Below are 21163 nucleotides of genomic sequence, written 5' to 3' on the forward strand. Positions count from 1 at the left end.
CAAAGTGGTCTAAATTAATTACAAATATAAAATATAAACTAGTTGATCATCTAAGTATTCACTTATTTAATATGACACGCATTTTAAAAGTCCCAGAATTAGTTAAAAGGAGATCACCTGTTTTGTGTTTCAGTTGATTGTTGTCTAAATGCATTTGAATGTAATAATAATAATAATAATAATAATAAATTTTATTTATATTGCACTTTATATTTTAGCAATCCCAAAGTGCTACAGAGTAAAAATAGAATAATAAAATAAAAAAAAGAACAGAAGAGTCTATAAAATACTTTAACAAAATGACTTTCTAAAAAGATGAGTTTTTAGGTTTCGCTTAAAGGCCTCAGTCGACTGTGAGGCTCTCAGGTAATCAGGGAGGGCATTCCACAGCCTCGGCGCCACCGATGAAAACGCCCTGTCACCCATGCTGCTGAGCTTAGTTCTGGGGACTTGAAGAGTGTTAGTGAGTACAGAGCGGAGGGAACGTAAGGAGTTATGGGGGGTAAGGAGTTCCTGTAGATAAAGAGGGGCATGTCCATAAATGCACTGATGGGTAAGAAGGGAGACTTTGTACTCTATTCTGAATGAAACAGGGAGCCAGTGAAGGGTTTTCAGGATTGGGGTGATGTGATCATACTTTCGCACCCTCATCAGGATCCTGGCAGCGCTGTTCTGAATATACTGGAGTCTCTGGATACTCTTGCCAGGAATCCCAATGAGGAGTGCATTACAGTAATCCAGCCTGGAAGAGACAAAGGCATGGACGAGCTTCTCTGCATCTGCCAGGGTGAGTAATGGGCGGAGTTGCATGTAGAAGACCCAACTTGTAGTCAGCCAGTATGATGAACTAACATATACATTGAAAACAACATAACACTCCATGCAACTCCATGAAAAACACAAGTCAGGGGAATGAGACCAGAAAATATAAAAGTAATTGAATATCCCTTGGAGTCCAGTTAAATCAATCATGAAAAAAATGGGAAGAGTGTGGCAAAGCTAGAAATGTGCCTAACCTAGGCTGTCCATAGAAACTATGTGATCATGGAAGAAGAAGACTAGTGAGTGAGGCCATCAAGAGACCTATAAGAACTTCAAAGGAGTTACAAGCTACAAGGGATTAGTCTGGGGATACTGTACAAAACAACAACTGTGCTCGGCTTGCCGGCACTGTTAAAAAAACTCACATGACATTTTGTCAGAAGGCACATGGAAGACTCTGAAGTCAGCTGGAAGAAGATATGATGGTCTGATGAAACCAAAATTGAGTTTTTTGGCAATCACATTAAATATCATGAATTCAACATTGCACATTTTCAAAAACATACCTTACCACCGTGGAACATGGTGGTGGCAGCATCAAGCTGTGGGACTAATTCACTGCAGCAGGCAATGAAAGGTATGTGAGGGTAAAATCAATGTTGTGCAACACTTTAAAACCTTGAAGGGAAATCTGATGCCGTCTTCAAGAAACTTGCACTTCGGGAGATTTGTTTCCCAGCAAGACCACAACCCCAAGCAACAACCTTACTTTCCTAAAGCAGCTAAGTCAGAGTCCAGATCTCAATCCAACTGAAAACTTGAGGCTGTACTTGACAAATGCTATGCATTCACAATCCCCATGCATCCTGACAAAGCTGGAGCAGTTTGATAAAAACAAATAGGGAAAATGGCACAGTCCAGATGTGCAAAGCTAATAGAGAGAGACACAGACTCAGGGCTGTCTTGGCTGCCAAAGGTGCAGCTACTAAATACTGACTTGACAGGAGTGAATACTTATGAGATAAGTTATTTTGTGCTTTATATTTGTAATTTATTCAGACCACTTTGCAGAAATTTTTTTCAATATGACACTTTTTCTGTCGATTACAGTAATCCCTCCTCCATCGCGGGGGTTGCGTTCCAGAGCCACCCACGAAATAAGAAAATCCGCGAAGTAGAAACCATATGTTTCTTTGGTTATTTTTATATTGTCATGCTTGGGTCACAGATTTGCGCAGAAACACAGGAGGTTGTAGAGAGACAGGAACGTTATTCAAACACTGCAAACAAACATTTGTCTCTTTTTCAAAAGTTTAAACTGTGCTCCATGACAAGACAGAGATGACAGTTCTGTCTCACAATTAAAAGAATGCAAACATATCTTCCTCTTCAACGGAGTGCGCGTCAGAGAGAGAAAAGCAAACAAATCAAATAGGGCTGTTTTAAGTATGCGAAGCACCACCGGTACAAAGCTGTTGAAGGCGGCAGCTCACACCCCCTCCGTCAGGAGCAGAGAGAAAGAGAGAGACAGAGAAAAAAATCAATACGTGCCCTTTTAGCTTTTAAGTATGCGAAGCACCGTGCAGCATGTCCTTCAGGAAGCAGCTGCACACAGAAGGTAGCAACGTCCGTATCGTCTAGGTGTGCGAACAGCCCCCCTGCTCACACCCCCCTACATCAGCGCAAGAGAGAGAGAGAGAGAAAGTAAGCTGGGTAGCTTCTCAGCCATCTGCCAATAGCGTCCCTTGTATGAAATCAACTGGGCAAACCACCTGAGGAAGCATGTACCAGAAATTAAAAGACCCATTGTCCGCAGAAACCCGCGAAGCATCGAAAAATCCGCGATATATATTTAAATATGCTTACATATAAAATCCGTGATGGAGTGAAGGCGAAGGCGAAGCGCGATATAGCGAGGGATCACTGTAATGTCAAAAATCCAAATTAAATCCATTGTGATTCAGTGTTGTACAATAATAAAACGTAAAAATGTCCAAGGGGTTGAAAACCTTTTATAGGCTCTGTATTATGATGTTATCACTAAGTATACAGTATACTAGGGGGCTTTGCCTCTTGCTTGCTTCGCATGCCAACCCCCCGGCCTGCGCTATGTGCCAGCCACTTCGCGTCTCTGCTGCTTGCGTATGTGGATTTCACTTTCACCAAACAACAAATCTTTTAATTCTCACAGATATGCCTCTTCATTGGGAAGAAACACTGCTTTTCCCTGATGGCAACATGAATTAGACGATCTACAAGTTTCCGACTTAAAGTTTAAATCTGAACAATATCTACATACTTCTGTCATATCACCTATGTCCATATATTCGATCTCTTTTTGCTGTTCCATTATTTCACTGAGTAATAATTTAAGTTACTATCATTTTTTGAGACTTTTGAATTTTAGCACTTTCATTATCTCTAACCTGCTCTGCATGTGTATCACGGCAATGTTTTTGAACCTCTTTACGACATTCTACTTTGTCATCCACTCTTTGTCTTTTATTTCTGGCCCCAGGCATGGTTAAATCTCTTGGCACAAAGTCTTGTCTCGCGGGACATGAAATTATCTCTCTGAACAAGTCTTGTCTTGTTCCAGGATTTTTTTTATATAATAGAGAGGTATACATTAAAATGAATCTTTATTTACTTACTCTGTTTCCAGCACCTGCATTATAGTTCACCACTCTCTTTCATTTCCTGCCTCTGTATCACATCTTTCTCACAAAATTACAAAGCTCCACTACAGGATGGATATTTCATCATACTATAAAACCCTAATTCTGGCATCCCATTAGATGCAATGATAGCACAAGAGCTTGTTGTTGTGTCACTTTTCAATCCTTGGGTTCCTAGTTCAGAAGAATTGCTGCATAGATTTTGCATCTCTCACTGCATGATTGTGTGGATTTTCTTAGGACATTGTTTTGTTTTGAAATTGTAGACATACTGTAAACGTAATGGTTATCTCTAGATGTGTGGGCTGGTATTTAAATAGGGGTACTATGGGGAGGATAAATCATTTGCCAATGACCACACAACTTATTTCATATGCTCTAACCCAGTGGGTGTTTGAAGAGGATCTTTTGGAACTGACAATTTATCATGCAAACTTGACATTGAAGTGGTCTTGTGTCAATTAAAACATTCTCTGTTCACGAAAAGGATATCTCTTCACCCGTGCTGATCTAAAACCACTCATTTTTACTACTCATCCTGAAAGCTTGTAAAACTATTTACACAATCCAACTCTCTGGTGTAGTGTAGCCCTCTCAATTCAACAAACTAAAGAGGTTTAAAAGAATTGAAAAGGTTTTCATATCCAAAACTTTCCTGGGTAATTTTAGTTATAAGCCTTGCAACAGTGAGTTAATGTTATGCCTGCTGTTGGTTGTAGGTGCTGTTATAACTAGCAAAGGATCCTGGTGTAAACATTGACCCAGTTCTTCTAGAGGTAGGTAGGTAGGTAGGTAGGTAGGTAGGTAGGTAGGTACGTACGTACGTACGTACGTACGTTACGTACGTACGTACTTTCTTTATTAATCGCAAGGGGAAATTCACATTCTCCAGCAGCAGCATACTGATACAAAAAACAATATTAAATTAAAGATTGATAATAATGCAGGTAAAAACAGACAATAACTTTGTATAATGTTAACGTTTAATGATGTAGTTTCTAAAGTTTTGCATTTTGGACTATGATATACTTTCTAAAGTATTGCACGTTGACACCCAGTAAATGAGCTGGTGGCTATGTGAAGGTTTTCCAGGTATGGTAAGTTCTGCCGCAGTCTTGGCCCATCTGTTTCCTTCATAGGTACATCTACTGTGATAGCTGTATCCGTCTGTCTGTCAGTCCACATGAAAAAAACATGGCTCCCAGGACTCATTTTGTAGTAATCTGTCACTTATTTTTCGATGGAATTTGTCAATCTCTGTTAAGATATCTCGAATACAGCTGGTATCAAAATAGGCTTTCACTCCACATGCCTTTCTATTGGATCAAGTGGGATAGGGAAATTGCCTATAAAGATATGGATGGGTGGACTATGCAGCACTCTAAATGTATAATAATTATCTAATCTGACATTTCAAAAATATTAAAGCAATTGTTTCACAAAGCAGAATTTACAAACAGTGAAATAGAAATGTAAGACCAAAAAACCAGTGCAATATAATAATTGTGTTTTGAAGTAAGAGACTTGTGTAAACTGTACTAATAAAATTAAAGGGAAGGACATTTAGTACTGAAGATAGGTAGTACTTCTTTATACAAACAGTTGTGGGGCTCTGGAACAAACTACCAAGACATAGAGTTGAAGCAGAAACCTTGACAACCTTTAAGAAGCACCTGGATGAGATATTGGGGCAGCTTAGCTATTAGCTAAACATATAGTCTTGATGGACTGAATGATCTCCTCTCATTTGTCAAATATTCATATGTTCTAACATACAGTATGTGTTTTCTCTTAGGAGTTTTCCCTGGAGGTGGATGGTGCTCATTACCTGCGCTTGCTCTGTGTTCAGCAACAAGAGACTGGAGAGAGCTTGACTGAAGACAAGATCCTTGGAAGAACACAAGTGGAGGTGGGAAATATCACAATCTCCTTAGTGTGTGCTAATAACAGTAATCAAGTCATAAAGTATTTTCTTTTTTCTGGTTTTCCACACACCTCTCTAAAACTAATATTTTAGGTTAAGTGATATCTCTAAGGGCGGCACGGTGGCGCAGTGGGTAGCGCTGCTGCCTCGCAATTGGGAGACCTGGGGACCTGGGTTCACTTCCCCGGTCCTCCCTGTGTGGAGTTTGCATGTTCTCCCCGTGTCTGCGTGGGTTTCCTCCGGGCGCTCCGGTTTCCTCCCACAGTCCAAAGACATGCAGGTTAGGTGGATTGGCGATTTTAAATTGGCCCTAGTGTGTACTTGGTGTGTGGGTGTGTTTGTGTGTGTCCTGCGGTGGGTTGGCACCCTGCCCAGGATTGGTTCCTGCCTTGTGCCCTGTGTTGGCTGGGATTGGCTCCAGCAGACCCCCGTGACCCTGTGTTCGGATTCAGCGGGTTGGAAAATGGATGGATGGATATCTCTAATAGACCCTGTATGAGCAAGTGTGGGGGTTTATATGATTGTGGCCTGTGATCAACCCATCCATGGTTGCTTCTCAACTTGTATTTGGTGTGGTTGGGATAGACCAGGTCCTGAAGCACAACTGTGGCTACAGGTTTTCATTCTAACCATCTTCTTAATTAGTGACCAGTTTTTGCTTCTATATAACTCTTTTGCCTTAATTTTCATTGACTTGCTATTTAAGACTCAAACTCTTATTTATCTTTTCTTAATTAGCAGCCAAATAATAATGAGATATAAATCAAACTAACACCTGACAAACAACATGGGTCCATTATACAATTTCTGAAAATAAAGGAAGGTGAAGATCTAGGTAATGTTGCTCTGCTTAGGTCCACAAAACATTTGGATGATGTTCTTAGGAAAAAGAAAATCAACAGTTTTGGAAATGTCTGCTGTGGCAAAATAAGAGAACGAACAAGCCATGGAATTACAGTAAATAACGGGTTTAATTAACAACAAGAATCATTCTTCTAATTAAGAAACTGGTTGGCGTGAAATTGGTTGGATTTTTATACCCAGACTCAGTTGATCGTCTCTTGGTTCACTTCGCATCTCATTTCTGTTTGGGTTCCATTTAAGGAAGAAATTAAGCAAGTCAGGGGACTGAGTCTTAAAAAACAACTCAATCAGAATGAAGGGAATAGAAATTAATTGGCTGTCTAAACTGGCCACAAATTAAGAAAAGGGTTAGAATGAAAACCTGCAGCCACAATAGCGCATCAGGACTAGAGCTGGAGAACTCTGGGATAGACTGTTACCCTGAATATAATTATGCAGAGTCAAGATGAAGGTGGAAAGGGAATAATAATTAAAATAATAATAGTTTGCATTTGTTATGTGTTCAACACAGTGACACTGTGGGTATTGCTGACTTTCAGAGTCCTGTGTTCTCATATCAGCCCAGTCATGGTATGTGGAAAGTTTGCAAGTTCCATGTTGTGTGGATTTTCTGTGGGTACACTGGTTATGCCCCAAAATCTCAAAAGACAATCTAATTAACTATTTTTTCTAAATTGACTTCATTTTAGTGTGTGAATGTGGTTTTGAAAGGAAGTGTTGGCCTCCAATTAACTAATGCCTTGCACAGAGCTGCTGGGATAGGAGCTGGTACCATGTAACCCAGAACTGATTAGGGTTGATTGAGAAAATTATGATTAACAATAATAGACCTTCCAACGTTAGTTTGCTAAATTGCACTCACATCATCACTGCAATCTTGCCTCCCACTACCATGAACTGGGTTAAAGAATAATATATAATACTGCTACTATTAATAACAATGATACTGTAACTCAGGTTCAAGAAAACTTGGGACAGTATGGAAGATGCTAATAAAAATGAAAAGATTTATAAATTGTATTCAACCTGTGGGGGTATGAAAAGACTATAACACACTATGATGTTTTACATTTTAAATGTGCAACGTACTTGTTTTTCTCAAAATATACATTCATGTCAAATCTGATAACTATATCATGTTCCAAAAAAACAGGGACAGCCAAATGTTAACCACTGTGTAATATCACTATTTCTTTTAAAAAACACTAATTAAGGGTTTGAACACTGAAGACAGACGTCTGTTAAGTTTAGCAAATAGATTTTTCCTCTAGTCATCCATTATCTAGGTCTTCAGCTGGACCAGTGTATCGGGCCTTCATTGCTGTATTTTGGGCCTTTATAATGTGCCACACAGGTCAGGACTGCTGGCAGGCCAATCTCATACTCATTCTCTCTGCTTATGCAGCCATGCACTTGTAATCCAGGCAGAATGTGCTTTGGCTAGGAGATGCAGGCGTGTCTCTGGTAAGATGAATGGCCAAGTATGTTGTGTCAAACTTTGCATGCATCTTTCCGCATTAATTTTGCCCTCACAGATGCCATTGGCATTGACACACCCCCGTACCATGACAGATTCTGGCTTTTGGACCTGACGCTGAATTCAGCATGGATGGTCATTTTTTAAATATTTGGCCTGGAGAACACAATGGTTGTTTTTTCCAAAAACTGTTTGAAATGTTGACTCGTCAGACCACAAGACAGATGAGACCAAGCCCAGAGAAGTCGGCAGCACTTCTAAACAGCATTGATGTATGGCTTCTGCTTTTTAACTTGCCTCTAGGTGTGGTGGCAAATGGTGTTGACTGCTAAAAGATTGACTGGAATATCCCCGAGATCCATATGATGATATCCATTACAGATGTATGACAGTTTTTAAGACAGTGATGTCTGAAGTATAGGAGATCACATACATTTATGACAGGTTTTCAACCTTGCCCTTTATACAGCGAGATTTGAATGGATTTCTTGAATCTATTGATTATATTGTGCACTGTAAAGGGTGAAATGTCAAAAATCCTACTGATTAGTTTTTGGGAGGCATTGTTTCCAAAGTGCTGGATTATTCCCAGATGCACCTGTTGGCAAATTGGCAACCCACAGCACCCAGTTGCTCTTGAAAGACTTGGCTTTATTTGGAGGTTCCTTATACACTAGAACACGATTGCCTCACCTGTTTAACATCAGCCTGACTTCTCACATCGCTATTAATCCTAAACTACCCCATCCCAACTTTTTGGAGTATGTTGCAGGCATCAATTTCAGAATAAACATTTATCTTCAATAAACAATGCAGTGAATTAGGTAAAAAATGAAATATCTTGTCTATATACTGTTTGTGTTTGAATACACATCAAAGCTTGTTTTTGTTTTTATTAGCCTTTTCCATACTTTCCTACCTTTTTGAAATTTAATTCGTAACAATACAGTAATTTGACTTGCAGTGTTGGTTCCTGTTATGCACCTAGTGCTACCTGAATGGGTTCTGACCCCCCCAAACCCCATAATCCTGAAGTGGATGAGACCAGTTTTATAATGATAATGATGCTTTGCCATGCAATTCTCACTGGTTAGGCCTGTTCTCTCAGTGAACTGGAAGATAAACGTTTGAGCAGAAACTGGGAGTTGAATGTAAAAAAACAAAAGAAAACAAAAAATAAAAAGGTATAAGGCAAAAAGAAACTGAAACCCATTACAAGAGACCATAACCGTGGTCAAGAAAACAAGATGGTCATGCAAGAAAAGAGCACAAAAATAAGCTTTGAATTCTTCAGAGGAGGGCGGCATGGTGGCGCAGTGGTAGTGTTGCTGCCTGGGTTCGCTTCCCGGGTCCTTCCTGTGTGGAGTTTGCATGCTCTCCCCGTGTCTGGGTGGGTTTCCTCTCACAGTCTAAAGATATTCAGGTTAGGTGCATTGGCGGTCCTAAATTTTCCCTAGTGTGTGCTTGATGTGTATGCGTGTGCACTGCGGTGGGCTGGCGCCCTGCCCGGAGTTTATTCCTGCCTTGCGCCCTGTGTTGGCTGGGATTGGCTCCAACAGACCCCCATGACCCTGTGTTAAGATATAGCGGATTTGAAAATGACTGACTGACTGACTACTTCATAGATTTGGTATCTGCTGATAGGATAAGGATTTGCAGTCATAGCCATCACTTTATCCCATCGTGTCGATTACTCAGTGGTCCCGACCTCAGAGGCCACTCCCCATAACAATGTGAACCGAACAATGGAAATAAACAGTGGCAGCCTTTGTGGACCTAAATTCATACCAAATCATGGCAAGAACTGCTTAACAGCTCAAGAGTGCCAAGTTCAAACGCCCAACAGTTTGTATGGAATTTATACTGTACCTATTCCCAATGCCCACATGGTTTTTGTTACTCAATCCAATTTCCTTGCATATCTCAGGGATTTGCACTTTATCTTAATCTGTGTCTCTGAATTGGCCTGTTGTGAGTGTATGTGTTGGTGTATTCTGATGGACTGGTATCTCATCCAGGGCTGGTTCGAGTAACATGCAGGTTAGGTAAATTTTCTACTCCAAATTGAATGGATGAGTGTGTAAGCCATGTCCCATCCTGGGATGTTTGCTAGCATGAACCTGAAACTTCTGGGGTAGGCTTCTAGCAACAATTAATGGCCACCACAATGCAATTAAAAGATAACAAAAAAAAAATTAGATGAGTAAATGGACCTTTAAGTATTTCAACAGCACTGACTACTTATGTATCTGTTTAAAATTCAAATTTTTGGAATGCAGTGAGACCAGCAATGCTTTTTTAACTGAAAATTAAATGATTATTTATTTTCAGCTGGAAGCTAATTTTATTCAGAACAAATGGAGAAGGATGGCTGTTACCCTGAATGAGGTAAGGATCAATAATTAATCAATCATTCAGTCATATAAATTAATAGCAGGCTGAAATGAACAATCACCTGTTCAGTCAATCAATCAGTCAAATAATAAATCAAGCCATCTCTGTGCAGTCAGTTAATCAGTTGAATAGCAGTTTAATAATCAATCAGTCAGCAACTCAGCTATTCATTAATTGGTGCATTCACTTGTATTACAGATGCTTAAGATATGCAGAACACTTCATGGAGAGTCTTCTTGGGTGGCTCCACAGCCTCCTTAGCATTGTGTTTAACCCTTCAAAAACAACCTAAAAGCGTTGAATTTTTTTCATCAATAAAAACTGTTATTATGTGTAACAAAAACATATGAATACCAAAATGTCAACATAATCACAATAGGAAAGGTCTGTCTAGTGTCTACCCTGTACTGATTCAGATTTAGTAAATGTGTTTCACATGATCTGTTTTGAAACAACAGCGCACACAGGCACTACAGTATTTTAGCAGATGCTAAAAGATTGTTTATGTAATATTTTTTCTATTGCTTGCACATGACAGGGTAGAATGTCAGTGTCCCGGATTGTATTGACTGTACTTGCCATCTCACTTGGCCTTTGTACTGGTTTAAAGTATCGAGCTCCAGATGTACCAAGAACTTGCTTTGCACAGCATATAGAAGTCAATCCTGAGTTGTGCTTGTTTGAATGTGAGGCCCTGTATCCACAATGGTCGTCACTTGTAACCCATGAGACTACCGTCAACACTTACTATATGTCATGATCAGGATCATACATCATGATGATTGCTTAAATCATATTCCACAGTTTGTACAGCTTCTGCACAGGGTGATTGGCTTCATCATAATTATTATTATAAGTGATTGGAAAATGACACTCATAACTTCACAGAAATTAGTGTCTGCAATAATCAGTTTGCGGACCAGTACCATCTCTCGACTTGTCTACCCACTATGACCTGCAATATCAGGAGAATGAAAAGCATCATCTGCAGCAACATGCTTCCAGCGATTGTGACAAACAAGTGGTTTACTGTTATTTTTCTGACACTGCTCAGCATAGCAGTTAATTTCAACAACTATTTTCTACACTAGACTGTCATCAACAAATCGTAAATAGTCCAGATAGTCATGATCAACAGATATTTTTAGACCAGAGTTATCCATAAATGGGCAATGAGAATTTGATGGACTGTCAGCAGTAATATAAAGCTGAACAAACAGGTGTCTGTGTCAACATCTGATGACCAGTTATCATTGTCATCACTAGCACTTGATTCAAGCAGTGGTTCAGTTTCAGTTTGTTTTAAAGCTAGCTTAATGGCTTTTTATGTGTTTTTGGTTGAAGGATCTGCCCCACTCTTAAATATTGATCAGTTACCATAAAGTTGCAGAACACATGTGTTATTTCATCTACTTGATGGCAACAGAATTACTTTCCTAAGAGTTATTTGTGATTAACATGGATGATCACATGTCACCCCAGGTCTGACATGCGCTTGACTTTAATTACACAGAATTCCAGCATGACTCACACTCGTGGTTAACTCCAAAGAGCACTACAACTTTTAATTCTGAATTATTGTTCTTCTCTTAAAATGTGGGCACATGAAGGAGGTTTCATATCTTATATACCATATTTGTAAGAGTTTAAGCAGATACCTAAAATTTAGAATTGAACCTGAATTTTCAGGGATGGTCCTATAGTTGCTGTCACAAACTCCACTCTTAAGTCATAACAAGGCTTTGGGCAGCCACCCGTATAATTGGTATCCTGTCTGCAAAGTTGCAAAAATATAAACAGCACTGATGTGCACAAAACCGAGTCCATAACAGAACTGAGGGAATAGGGAAAATGTGGAGGCTTTAAAGGGGAAGACAGGAAGTGAGGTCAAAGGGGTCGGGCTCACAAGGGTCTTCAGCCATTGGCTCGAGCCTGGACATGACATCACAGGGGCTGGAGCAAGGTCTTCCTCCATAGGCTCAGACCCAGAAGAGATATCATGAGGGCCAGGTGGAATCTCCTGTGAATGGTCTGCAGGAAAGGGAGAAAAAGAGTCAGTGCACTCTGCCACATCCTGGTCCGATTCAGAAGTGCCCTTATTCAAGCCCTTTAGCTGCCTCCCATGCGCACATGTGTGACATTGCTAATATGTTTTTTTTTGGTGTTACATCTCCAAGATGAAGTGATGGCTTTGAGGCTAAAGATCTGTGCTGGTATCTAGAAGGTTGCCGGGTCAAGTCCCTTTACTTTCAGAAGGGATCTTGTTCCATTGGGCCCTTTAGGAAGGCCCTTAACCTGACTATTGATCTAGGGGTGCTCTAAATGGCTAACCCTGTGCTGTAACCTACAAAAGTCATATGAAATGATAATTTCCAGAATCAAATAAAAATCTATACACATAACAAAAGCAAATGCAATTAGCCGCACCATATAAAGTACATGACACCATCCCAGGGTCGGGCGACCCTAACTGAGAAGTCGTGAACCCGAGAAAGAGCTTTGGCATTGGCGTTGGCATGAAGAGAGCCCCGACAATGAATGAGCGAAAACTTGTATGGCTGGAGGTCAAGAAACCACCGGGTGACCCGCGGATTCGACTCCTTGTGCAGGGCCATCCACTGTAAAGGTGCATGGTCTGTGATAAGGGTGAATTCCTGGCCCAACAGGTAGTACCTCAGCTGAGTAATTGCCCATTTAATTGCCAAAGCCTCCCTCTCCACCGCCACATACCTGGTCTCCTGGTCCAACAGTTTCCGGCTCAGGAACATGATGAGGTGTTCCACACCATCGACACTTTGGCTCAGCATGGCCCCCAGACCTGTGTCCGAAGCATCCATCTGGAGGATGAAAGGTAAAGAAAAGTTAGGTGCTTTCAAAATAGTAGCGGACGTAAGGGCTTGCTTCAAGTCACTAAATGCAGCACCTGTCTTTTCAGTCCATACCACAATGTTTGGGCCCTCTTCTTTGTCAAATCAGTCAAGGGCGTCGTTCTCTCCGAGAAACGGGGCACAAACCGGCGGTAGTACCCCGCTAACCCGAGAAAGGCTTGGACCTGCCGCTTGGTTCGTGGATGGGGCCATTTCAAAATAGCATTTATTTGGGAGCACTGTGGCTTCACGGTACCCCGACCCACCAGGTAGCCTCAATACTTGGCTTCGCTCAATCCAAAGAAATATTTCTTGGGATTAATCTTAAGCCCAGCCTCAGCAAATGTCCAAAATACCGCTTTTACCTGCTGTAGGTGTTCCATCCATGTGCTGGAATAGATGACCACGTCATCTAGGTAGGCAGCACTGTATGAGTTATGAGGCCTGAGCACTTTGTCCAGTGTCTGCTAGGGGTACTAAATGCGGTCTTAACCTTCGCGGAGTCCGTTAAAGGAAACTGCCAGTACCCCTTTGTCATGTCCATTGTGGTCAAATATTGAACTTGTCCAAGCCTCTCGAGGAGGTCGTCCGCTCGTGGCATTGGATAAGTATCAAATTGGGAGACTTGATTAAGTTGACGGAAGTCATTGCAAAACCTCCAACTCCCATCAGGCTTAGCGACCAATACAATGGGACTGGACCAGTTCTTTTTGCCTCGGGAAGACGATACAGTCGTTCTCGGACTATAACCCCAGGCTCTATCACAATGTCGTGCTCAATCAGAGAGGTCCTTCCAGAGTTTTCACTCATTACCTCCGGGATGGACAGGATAACTGCTTCCAGCTCCCGTCGCTGTCAGGGACTTAAATACGCCCCGAAGTTAAGGCTAGCCGTGTTAGCATAGAGCGAGCCAGGCTTACCAGAGGAGAGGATCGGTATCCCTGTCCTTCCACGGTTTCAGCAGATTTACATGATATATCCGCTCCCTCGGCCGACGATTAGGTTGATTCACCAAAAAGTCGACGAATCCTTTCCTCTCCTTAACTTCGTAGGGACCTTGCTAATGGGAAAGTAACTTAGAGTAAGAGGTACTGTAGGTACTCGGACCATGATGCAATCTCCCAGGCGGAACTCCCGGAGAGACGTGCCACGGTCGTACTATCAGACCTGTTTTGCTTGTGCCTCTTCCATATGACTTTTAAGGAGGGGCCAAATTTTACCAAATCTATCGTGTAATTGCACGATATACTCCAATATATTTGTAGAGGGAAGAGCCTCTTCTTCCCATCCTTCTTTTAAGATATCTAATAGGCCCTGGGGTTGTCGCCCATACAATAATTCAAAAGGGGATAACCCCGTGGAGGCTTGAGGGACTTCCCAATAGGCAAAAAGGATGAGGGAGAGGAGCTGATCCCAGTTCCTTCCATCCTCATTGACCACCTTACGAAGCATTTGTTTGAGAGTCTGATTGAATCTCTCTACCAAACCGTTGGTTTGAGGATGAAATACAGCGGCCTTTAGATGCTTTATTTTAAGTAACTTGGCAGTCTCCTTGAACATCTCCGAGGTAAAAGGCGTCCCTTGGTCTGTCAGGGCTACCTTAGGGATGCCAAAATGCACAAAGACCCCTACTAATTCCTGTATGATGGCTTTAGAAGTAGCTGAACGCAACGGAACAGCTTTGGGGTATTTAGTGGCATAATCCACAAGGACTAAAATATACTTGTATCCTCAGGCGGAGGGCTCAAGGGGTCCGACTAAATTGACTCCAATTCTGTGAAAGGGAACATCAATTAGGGGAATAGGAACGAGAGGAGCACGGTCCTTCTTAGGAATTTGTCTCAACTGACACTCCGGGCAGGAAGTGCAAAAGTGACGAACATCCTCATTGATTCCCGGACAATAAAAGCGGAGCTTGATCCGCTCCAGGGTTTTTTTCGGTGCCCAAATGGCCACCTAGGAGGTGGGCGTGAGCTAACTCACAGACCTGCCGCCGGAAGGTCCGTGGGATTAGCAGCAGCTTTCTCTCCTGTCCCTCATGCTCAGCTACACACTCTAAAACAAAGTGAGGACCCTGTGGCATGGACTGGTGAGTGCACTGGCCATTGACAAGGACCATTGCATTTTTAGCAAATTTAAGGGAATCGTCATTCCACTGTTCTCTTCTAAACGAAGCCGGCGTTTCTCTAAATTGAAACTGTAAGAGGGAGAGAGGGTTCGGGCCGACCTCAAGGGGCGTGGTTTCCTCCCGCTCCATCTCGGTGCTGGAAGATGACGTATCAGCTCGTGACGGTCCGGGAGTTGCCACATCACTCAGGAAGACCGCCTTGTCTCTCTCTGCCAGCTGGTTACACAGTGTGGAGGCGGCTTGAGATGGCTCATCTCTGTCTACAACTAGACCTAAGTTAAACCCAGGAGTGGTATGTGTCTCACCGCTTTTAATTCTAGACCAGTCCCGCCCCTGTATCACCGGATGTGGTGGATTTGGGTGGACTGCCACGGTTGAGTTCCGTACCGATCCCCCGCAACTGATGATACAGACGGCGGACCTGTACCAGCGGATTTTTCCATGGACACAGGTTATACAGGTCTTAAATGTTAACCACTGTCGTGATAGCACAAATCGGCGGGCAACAATGGTAATGTTGCTGCCGGAGTCAAATAAAGCTGTGGTATTATACCCGTATTATGATCACCATGCCTGTGTGTGGGACCGCCAAGGGGTTTGTCAGAGCACACAACCCCTCCCTCCTAACAAGCCACCTGCTCCACTATTTGGTAGGGTGTGTTTTCCCCTGGCCGAAACCAGTGCCCTACTGCAGCCCATAAAGACCAGGTCTGCATATGGGTCGGCCGCTCTGGGTCGAGTCTCCACTGTCTTACTTTCTTCACCTAACAGTCTGGGGCACCCCTAGGTGGAACTCGGGATTCTGCCTTCACAGGGAGACGGGCACTCTACCCCGGGAGAGCATAATAAGCCCCCTTCACCTCCCCACTCCGGGGCAGCCCAAGTCTGAGAGCCCCTCTCGCACACCCCCTGGCCTGACTGGGTTGTCCAGTCAAGTGTGCCAGGAGTGGAGCCTGCACCATGTCCTCCTGAATCACAGGACACCCTCCCCACCTGAAAATTCAGCCCCACTATGCTCCCACCTGGGTTTGTTGCAGGTCCTGTCCCTTTCTCCTCCAGGATCCAACCATCCTGCCGACTATGCCAGTGTCACAAACTCCACTCTGAGTCATAACAAGGTTTAGGGCAGCCACCCGTATAATTGGTATCCTGACTGCAAAGTTGCAAAAATATGAACAGCACTGATGTGCACAAAACCAAGTCCAAAACAGAACTGAGGGAATAGGGAAAAGGTGGAGACTTTTAAAGGGGAAGACAGGAAGTGAGGTCAAAGGGGTCGGGCTCACAAGAGTCTTCAGCCATAGGCTCGAGCCCGGACGTGACATCACAGGGGCTGGAGCCAGCAAGGTCTTCCTCCATAGGCTCGGACCCAGAAGAGATGTCAAGAGGGCCGGTGGAATCTCCCATGGCTGGTCTGCAGAAAAGAGAAAAAAAGAGTCAGTGCACTCTGCCACATCCTGGTCCGATTCAGAAGTGCCCTTATTCAAGCCCTTTAGCTGCCTCCCACGCGCACGTGTGTGACATTGCTAATATGTTTTTTTTTTGGTGTTACATCTCCAAGATGAAGTGATGGCTTTGAGGCTAAAGATCTGTGCTGGTATCTAGAAGGTTGCCAGGTCAAATCCCTTTACTTTCAGAAGGGATCTTGTTCCATTAGGCCCTTTAGGAAGGCCTTTAACCTGACTATTGATCTAGGGGTGCTGTACAATGGCTAACCCTGTGCTCTAACCTACAAAAGTCATATGAAATGATAATTTCCAAAATCAAACAAAAATCTATACACATATCAAAAGCAAATGCAATTAGCCGCACCATATAAAGTACATGACACCATCCCAGCATTATTTTTAGGAGGTCACTGCATATGATATTATTTATCTTGACTTTCAGAAAGCATGTGATAAGGTGCCACACGAGAGGTTGGGCAAACTAAAAGAAGTGGGAGTTCAGAGTGTTGTGTGTAGATGGGTGGAAAATTGGCTCAGACACAGGAAGCAGATTGTGATGGTGCGAGGAACCTTATAAGAATTTGCTGATTATGTTATTCTACAGGGTTTAGTGCTAGGGCTGCTGCTATTTTTAATATATATAAATGATTTGCATAGGAATATAAATAACAAGTTGGTTAAGTTTGCAGGTGATACAAAGCTAGGTGGATTGGCAGATAATCTTGAATCCATTGAATCATTACAGAGGGATTTGGACAGCATACGGGCTTGGGCAGATTTGTGGCATATGAATTTTAATATAAGTAAATGTAAAAGTATTACATGGAAGTAAAAATGTTAGGTTTGGATACATAGTTGAAGGTCTGAAAATCAAAAGTACACCTGGAAGATTTATGAGTCGTAGTAGGCTCAACACTATCAACCGCCTGGCAGTGTTCAGAGGCCATTAAGAAGACTAACAGAATGTTAGGTTATGTTATATGATGTGTGGAGTACAAGTCCAAAGAAGTTATGGTCAAGCTTTGTAACACTCTGGTGAGGCCTCATCTGGAGTACTGTGTGCATTTTTGGTCTCCAGGCTACAAAAAGGACATAGCTCTGCTAGAAAATGTACAGAGATAAGCGACTAGGCTCAATTCAGGGTTTGATGGGATGAGTTATGATGAAAGATTAAAAGAGCTGAGCCTTTTCAGTTTAAGGAAAAGAAAAGAGACATGATTGAAGTGTTTAAAATTATGAAGGGAATTAGTGTAGTTGATCAATACTGTTAATTTAAAATGAGTTCAACTAGAACACAGAGATACAAATGGAAACTTGTTAAGGGTAAATTTCACACAAACATTAGGAAGTTTTTCTTCACACAGAGAACCATAAACATGTGGCATAAGCTACCAGTACAGTAGTGTGGTAGACATTATGACTTTTTTAATGACTTTGAAAACTCAACTTGATGTTTATTTGGAAGAAATAAGTGAATAGGATATTGTTAGACTGAATGGTCTATTCTCATTTAGATTGTTCTAATGTTCTACAGTCAGTGAGAATAATAATATATTGCACAAAAATACAAATATATTAAAAAATAGATGATGCAAAAGCACACCCATTCCCAATAACTGTAAGCCTTTACATGGTAAAATTATTTTGAGATTAAAAAGAATGAACATGAATCAGGGACTGGGTTTAACCAGATAGACTGCAATTTGAGAGGAATGAATTATGTGTTTAGTAGTTTTTGCTTTAAGTTACTGGTAACATCTGCTTTATGAAAATGATTAAAAGAAATTTTTGCCAGAGTGAGTGTTGTCTTTGATTATATTTCCGGCACTTTTCCTAACTTGTGACGTATACAGGTCCTTAATAGAGTCCAGCTTCGGCCCACAGTCCTTTCTGTTGATGGACTGACGCAGTGCAGTTGTATGCTTTGACGAAGCCAATGTACTGATGTGCCAGAAAGTGTAATAATAGAGCAGAGAAGATTTTGGGGTGCCTGCCAGCTTGGTACCACATTTAATGGATGGTTAGATTTCCAAAGCAGGATCAAAAATGTAAGAGAAAAAATAAAGTCAGACATGTGGTCCATATTAGCAAAAAGTCTTCACTCAAAAGACAGTTGTCAATGAGAGCTGGTCCTATAAATAATGCCAACTTGTGGTAGCATTCCTCCTTATATGTAGTATGAAACAGAAGGGACAGGACTTCAGAAGGTGGAGCAGAAATGTCTTCATTGTACAGCGGGACTTTCCTCCTTCTCTCTAAAGGAAAACAGGGAAAGGCAGTTACTGAATGAGTCCCCCTTACATGAACCCTTGTCATTTTTACCCTACTAGAGATACTGAGATGCTCCCTTGGCTTGCATGCAGGAAAACGGTTATGGATTAAGTGAAGATGCTTTCAAGGACAGCTTGGTAAAACTGAACTAGATTTGATTGGGACAGGTTGAACTTTTTGGGTTGGCAGAGATAAAACATTCGCTTCTGAGCTTCTTTGATATAAGAAGTTAATCCCAGTTCTGACTATGAGTGATAGTGGTGGGAAAAACTATAAATAATAAGGTAAACTACAGAAACCAGACAACCAAGGCTAATAGTCTGAGTTTGTGCCCAAATTTGAGGACATGCATGTAATTACCCAGAGTAGAACTGAATTATCCTCACTGCTTAGTGTTTTCCCTTATAGATACAAGTTTCTGTCTCTCTGAAATATTCTGCACATGGTCTGCAGCCACCAGGATCCTCTTGCACAGATCAGAGTGAAGTGTTTGGAGTCCTCCTAGGAATCACAGCAGAGTGAGTATTTCAGTATTTATATTTCCTGTTTATTGCTGTCCCCACTCTCTTGGTATGGAGTTTGAACCTAAGATGCTAGATCTCTGCGACAACAGTACTAAACACTTAGCCACCTTTTTATTACATTATATAGAAAAGCAAATAGATATAGGGATGAATAGATAAATATATAGAGGGTATTATAAGCATTTTAAGCAAACAAAGATTCAGAGGTGATATGATTGCCGTGTTTAAAATTATGAAAGGAATTAGTTCAGTAGATCCCAGCTATTACTTTAAAATGCATTGTGCAACAAGAACATGGTGGCACATCTGAACAGTTATTAAGGGCACATTTCATACAAATTTTCGAAAGTTTTTCTTCTTGCAAAGAAGCATAAACACATGGAATAAGTGAATGAGTATTGTTGTGGCAGGAGCAGGACTTCCTAAATCTCAACACAATGTTATTTCACAGTCTTGGTGAATGGGATGGAAAAAAAGATGTTGGTCTGAATGGTCTGCTCGCATCACAAATCTTGTAATGTGCTGTAAGTTTCTGTGAGGCACAAGTTTTTACTAATATCTTGTAGTAATTACCAAAATGCACAGAAGCAGAGTCTTCATCAGGCTTGACTGTAGGGCAGATAGAAAGGTGGCACAATGATTAGCACTGCCACTTCACCCATCCAGGCAAATGGGTTGAATTCCGGCCTGGTCACTGACTATGTAGAGCTTGCACATTCTTATTTTGCTCAATTTCTAATTTGTTTTATTCCCTCTTCCCCACATTCCATAGACATTCTGTTTAGATTAATTGACTAACATAAGTTGGCCTACATAAGCGAGAAGAATACAGCATTGTTGAAACTGAGAGAGTCTATTGCAAAAAGAAAATGTCATCACTTTCAGTATCCCAACTGGTCACTAGAGAGGGAATAAGAAGACTTGTCCTTTCTCTTGACTTGCTTAGACGGTTATGCTACACTCACTGAATTCAGCAGCCTCAGTTTGTCTCCAGTAGCTCTGAGTGAGGATGCATAGCAAGTGGGACACTGCTCAAGAGAATTTATCGCAGTGACAGTCTCATTTCTGTCAATGAATCCTATCATGGTCTATGAGCTTGTAACAAATGTCACCTACAAAGGGTGTCCTGTTATACTTCTCCATCTTACAAGGTTGAGGTTAAAGGATCAGAAAAAGGCTAATATCCTCACTGTACTTCATCGTTGACTCTTCCAACTGCTCTACAAGAAATTACTTAAGAAAATACACTAAACCTGAAAGCCAATTAATGTTTTAACCATTGCAGTAAAATATAAAATAAGATAAATAAAAAAAAAATTTAAACAAAATGATCTCCACACACCCCACAAAACAAATGAACACAATTCACCTACAGAAACAGACAATTCAGGAAGAACAACAAAAAAATCCAGTTTAGAGATTACCTGTGCTAAATGTGATGTTACAAGGCCAGCAGAGCCGGTGAAAGTGTCTGCACTCGCCACAATGCTTGACGTGAAGAACTTGTACTGTCACAATGAGTTTAGTCTTGTGGAGCTCCCGTTTGTAAACCAGCCCAACTTGGTGCCGGTCCCAAGCCGGGAATAAATAGAGAGGGTTAGTGTCAGGATGATCATCCAGCTGTAAAACCTTTGCCAAAACGAACCAGCTTTGGTAATATGTATGTATGTAATATGTAACCTCTGTATTCATAATATAGTCACTGTGTGCCTGTTACAGAAGTTGCAGCCATCTGGTATTGTAGCACCATCTAGTGGTTATGAAGTGGAAGATAGTTCCTTAAAGGAATATTCAAAAATGTTACTGTATATTTTTTATATACTGTA

At 41.5% G+C, this 21163-nt stretch overlaps 1 protein-coding gene across 2 annotated transcripts in view; it reads left to right on the plus strand.

Annotated features, from left to right (window-relative positions):
• Positions 1-21163, plus strand: part of si:dkey-33c9.6 (active breakpoint cluster region-related protein) — a 191962-nt gene that overhangs the window by 149642 nt on the left and 21157 nt on the right. For both annotated transcript variants that reach the window (XM_051924339.1, XM_028798470.2), the window contains exons 17-19: positions 5236-5349; positions 10037-10093; positions 19222-19331. In XM_051924339.1, coding sequence (XP_051780299.1) covers positions 5236-5349; positions 10037-10093; positions 19222-19331 — 281 coding nt within the window. The remainder of the gene's footprint in view (positions 1-5235; positions 5350-10036; positions 10094-19221; positions 19332-21163) is intronic.

Source organism: Erpetoichthys calabaricus, chromosome 3 (assembly GCF_900747795.2).
Source record: "Erpetoichthys calabaricus chromosome 3, fErpCal1.3, whole genome shotgun sequence".
Classification (NCBI taxonomy): domain Eukaryota; kingdom Metazoa; phylum Chordata; class Cladistia; order Polypteriformes; family Polypteridae; genus Erpetoichthys; species Erpetoichthys calabaricus.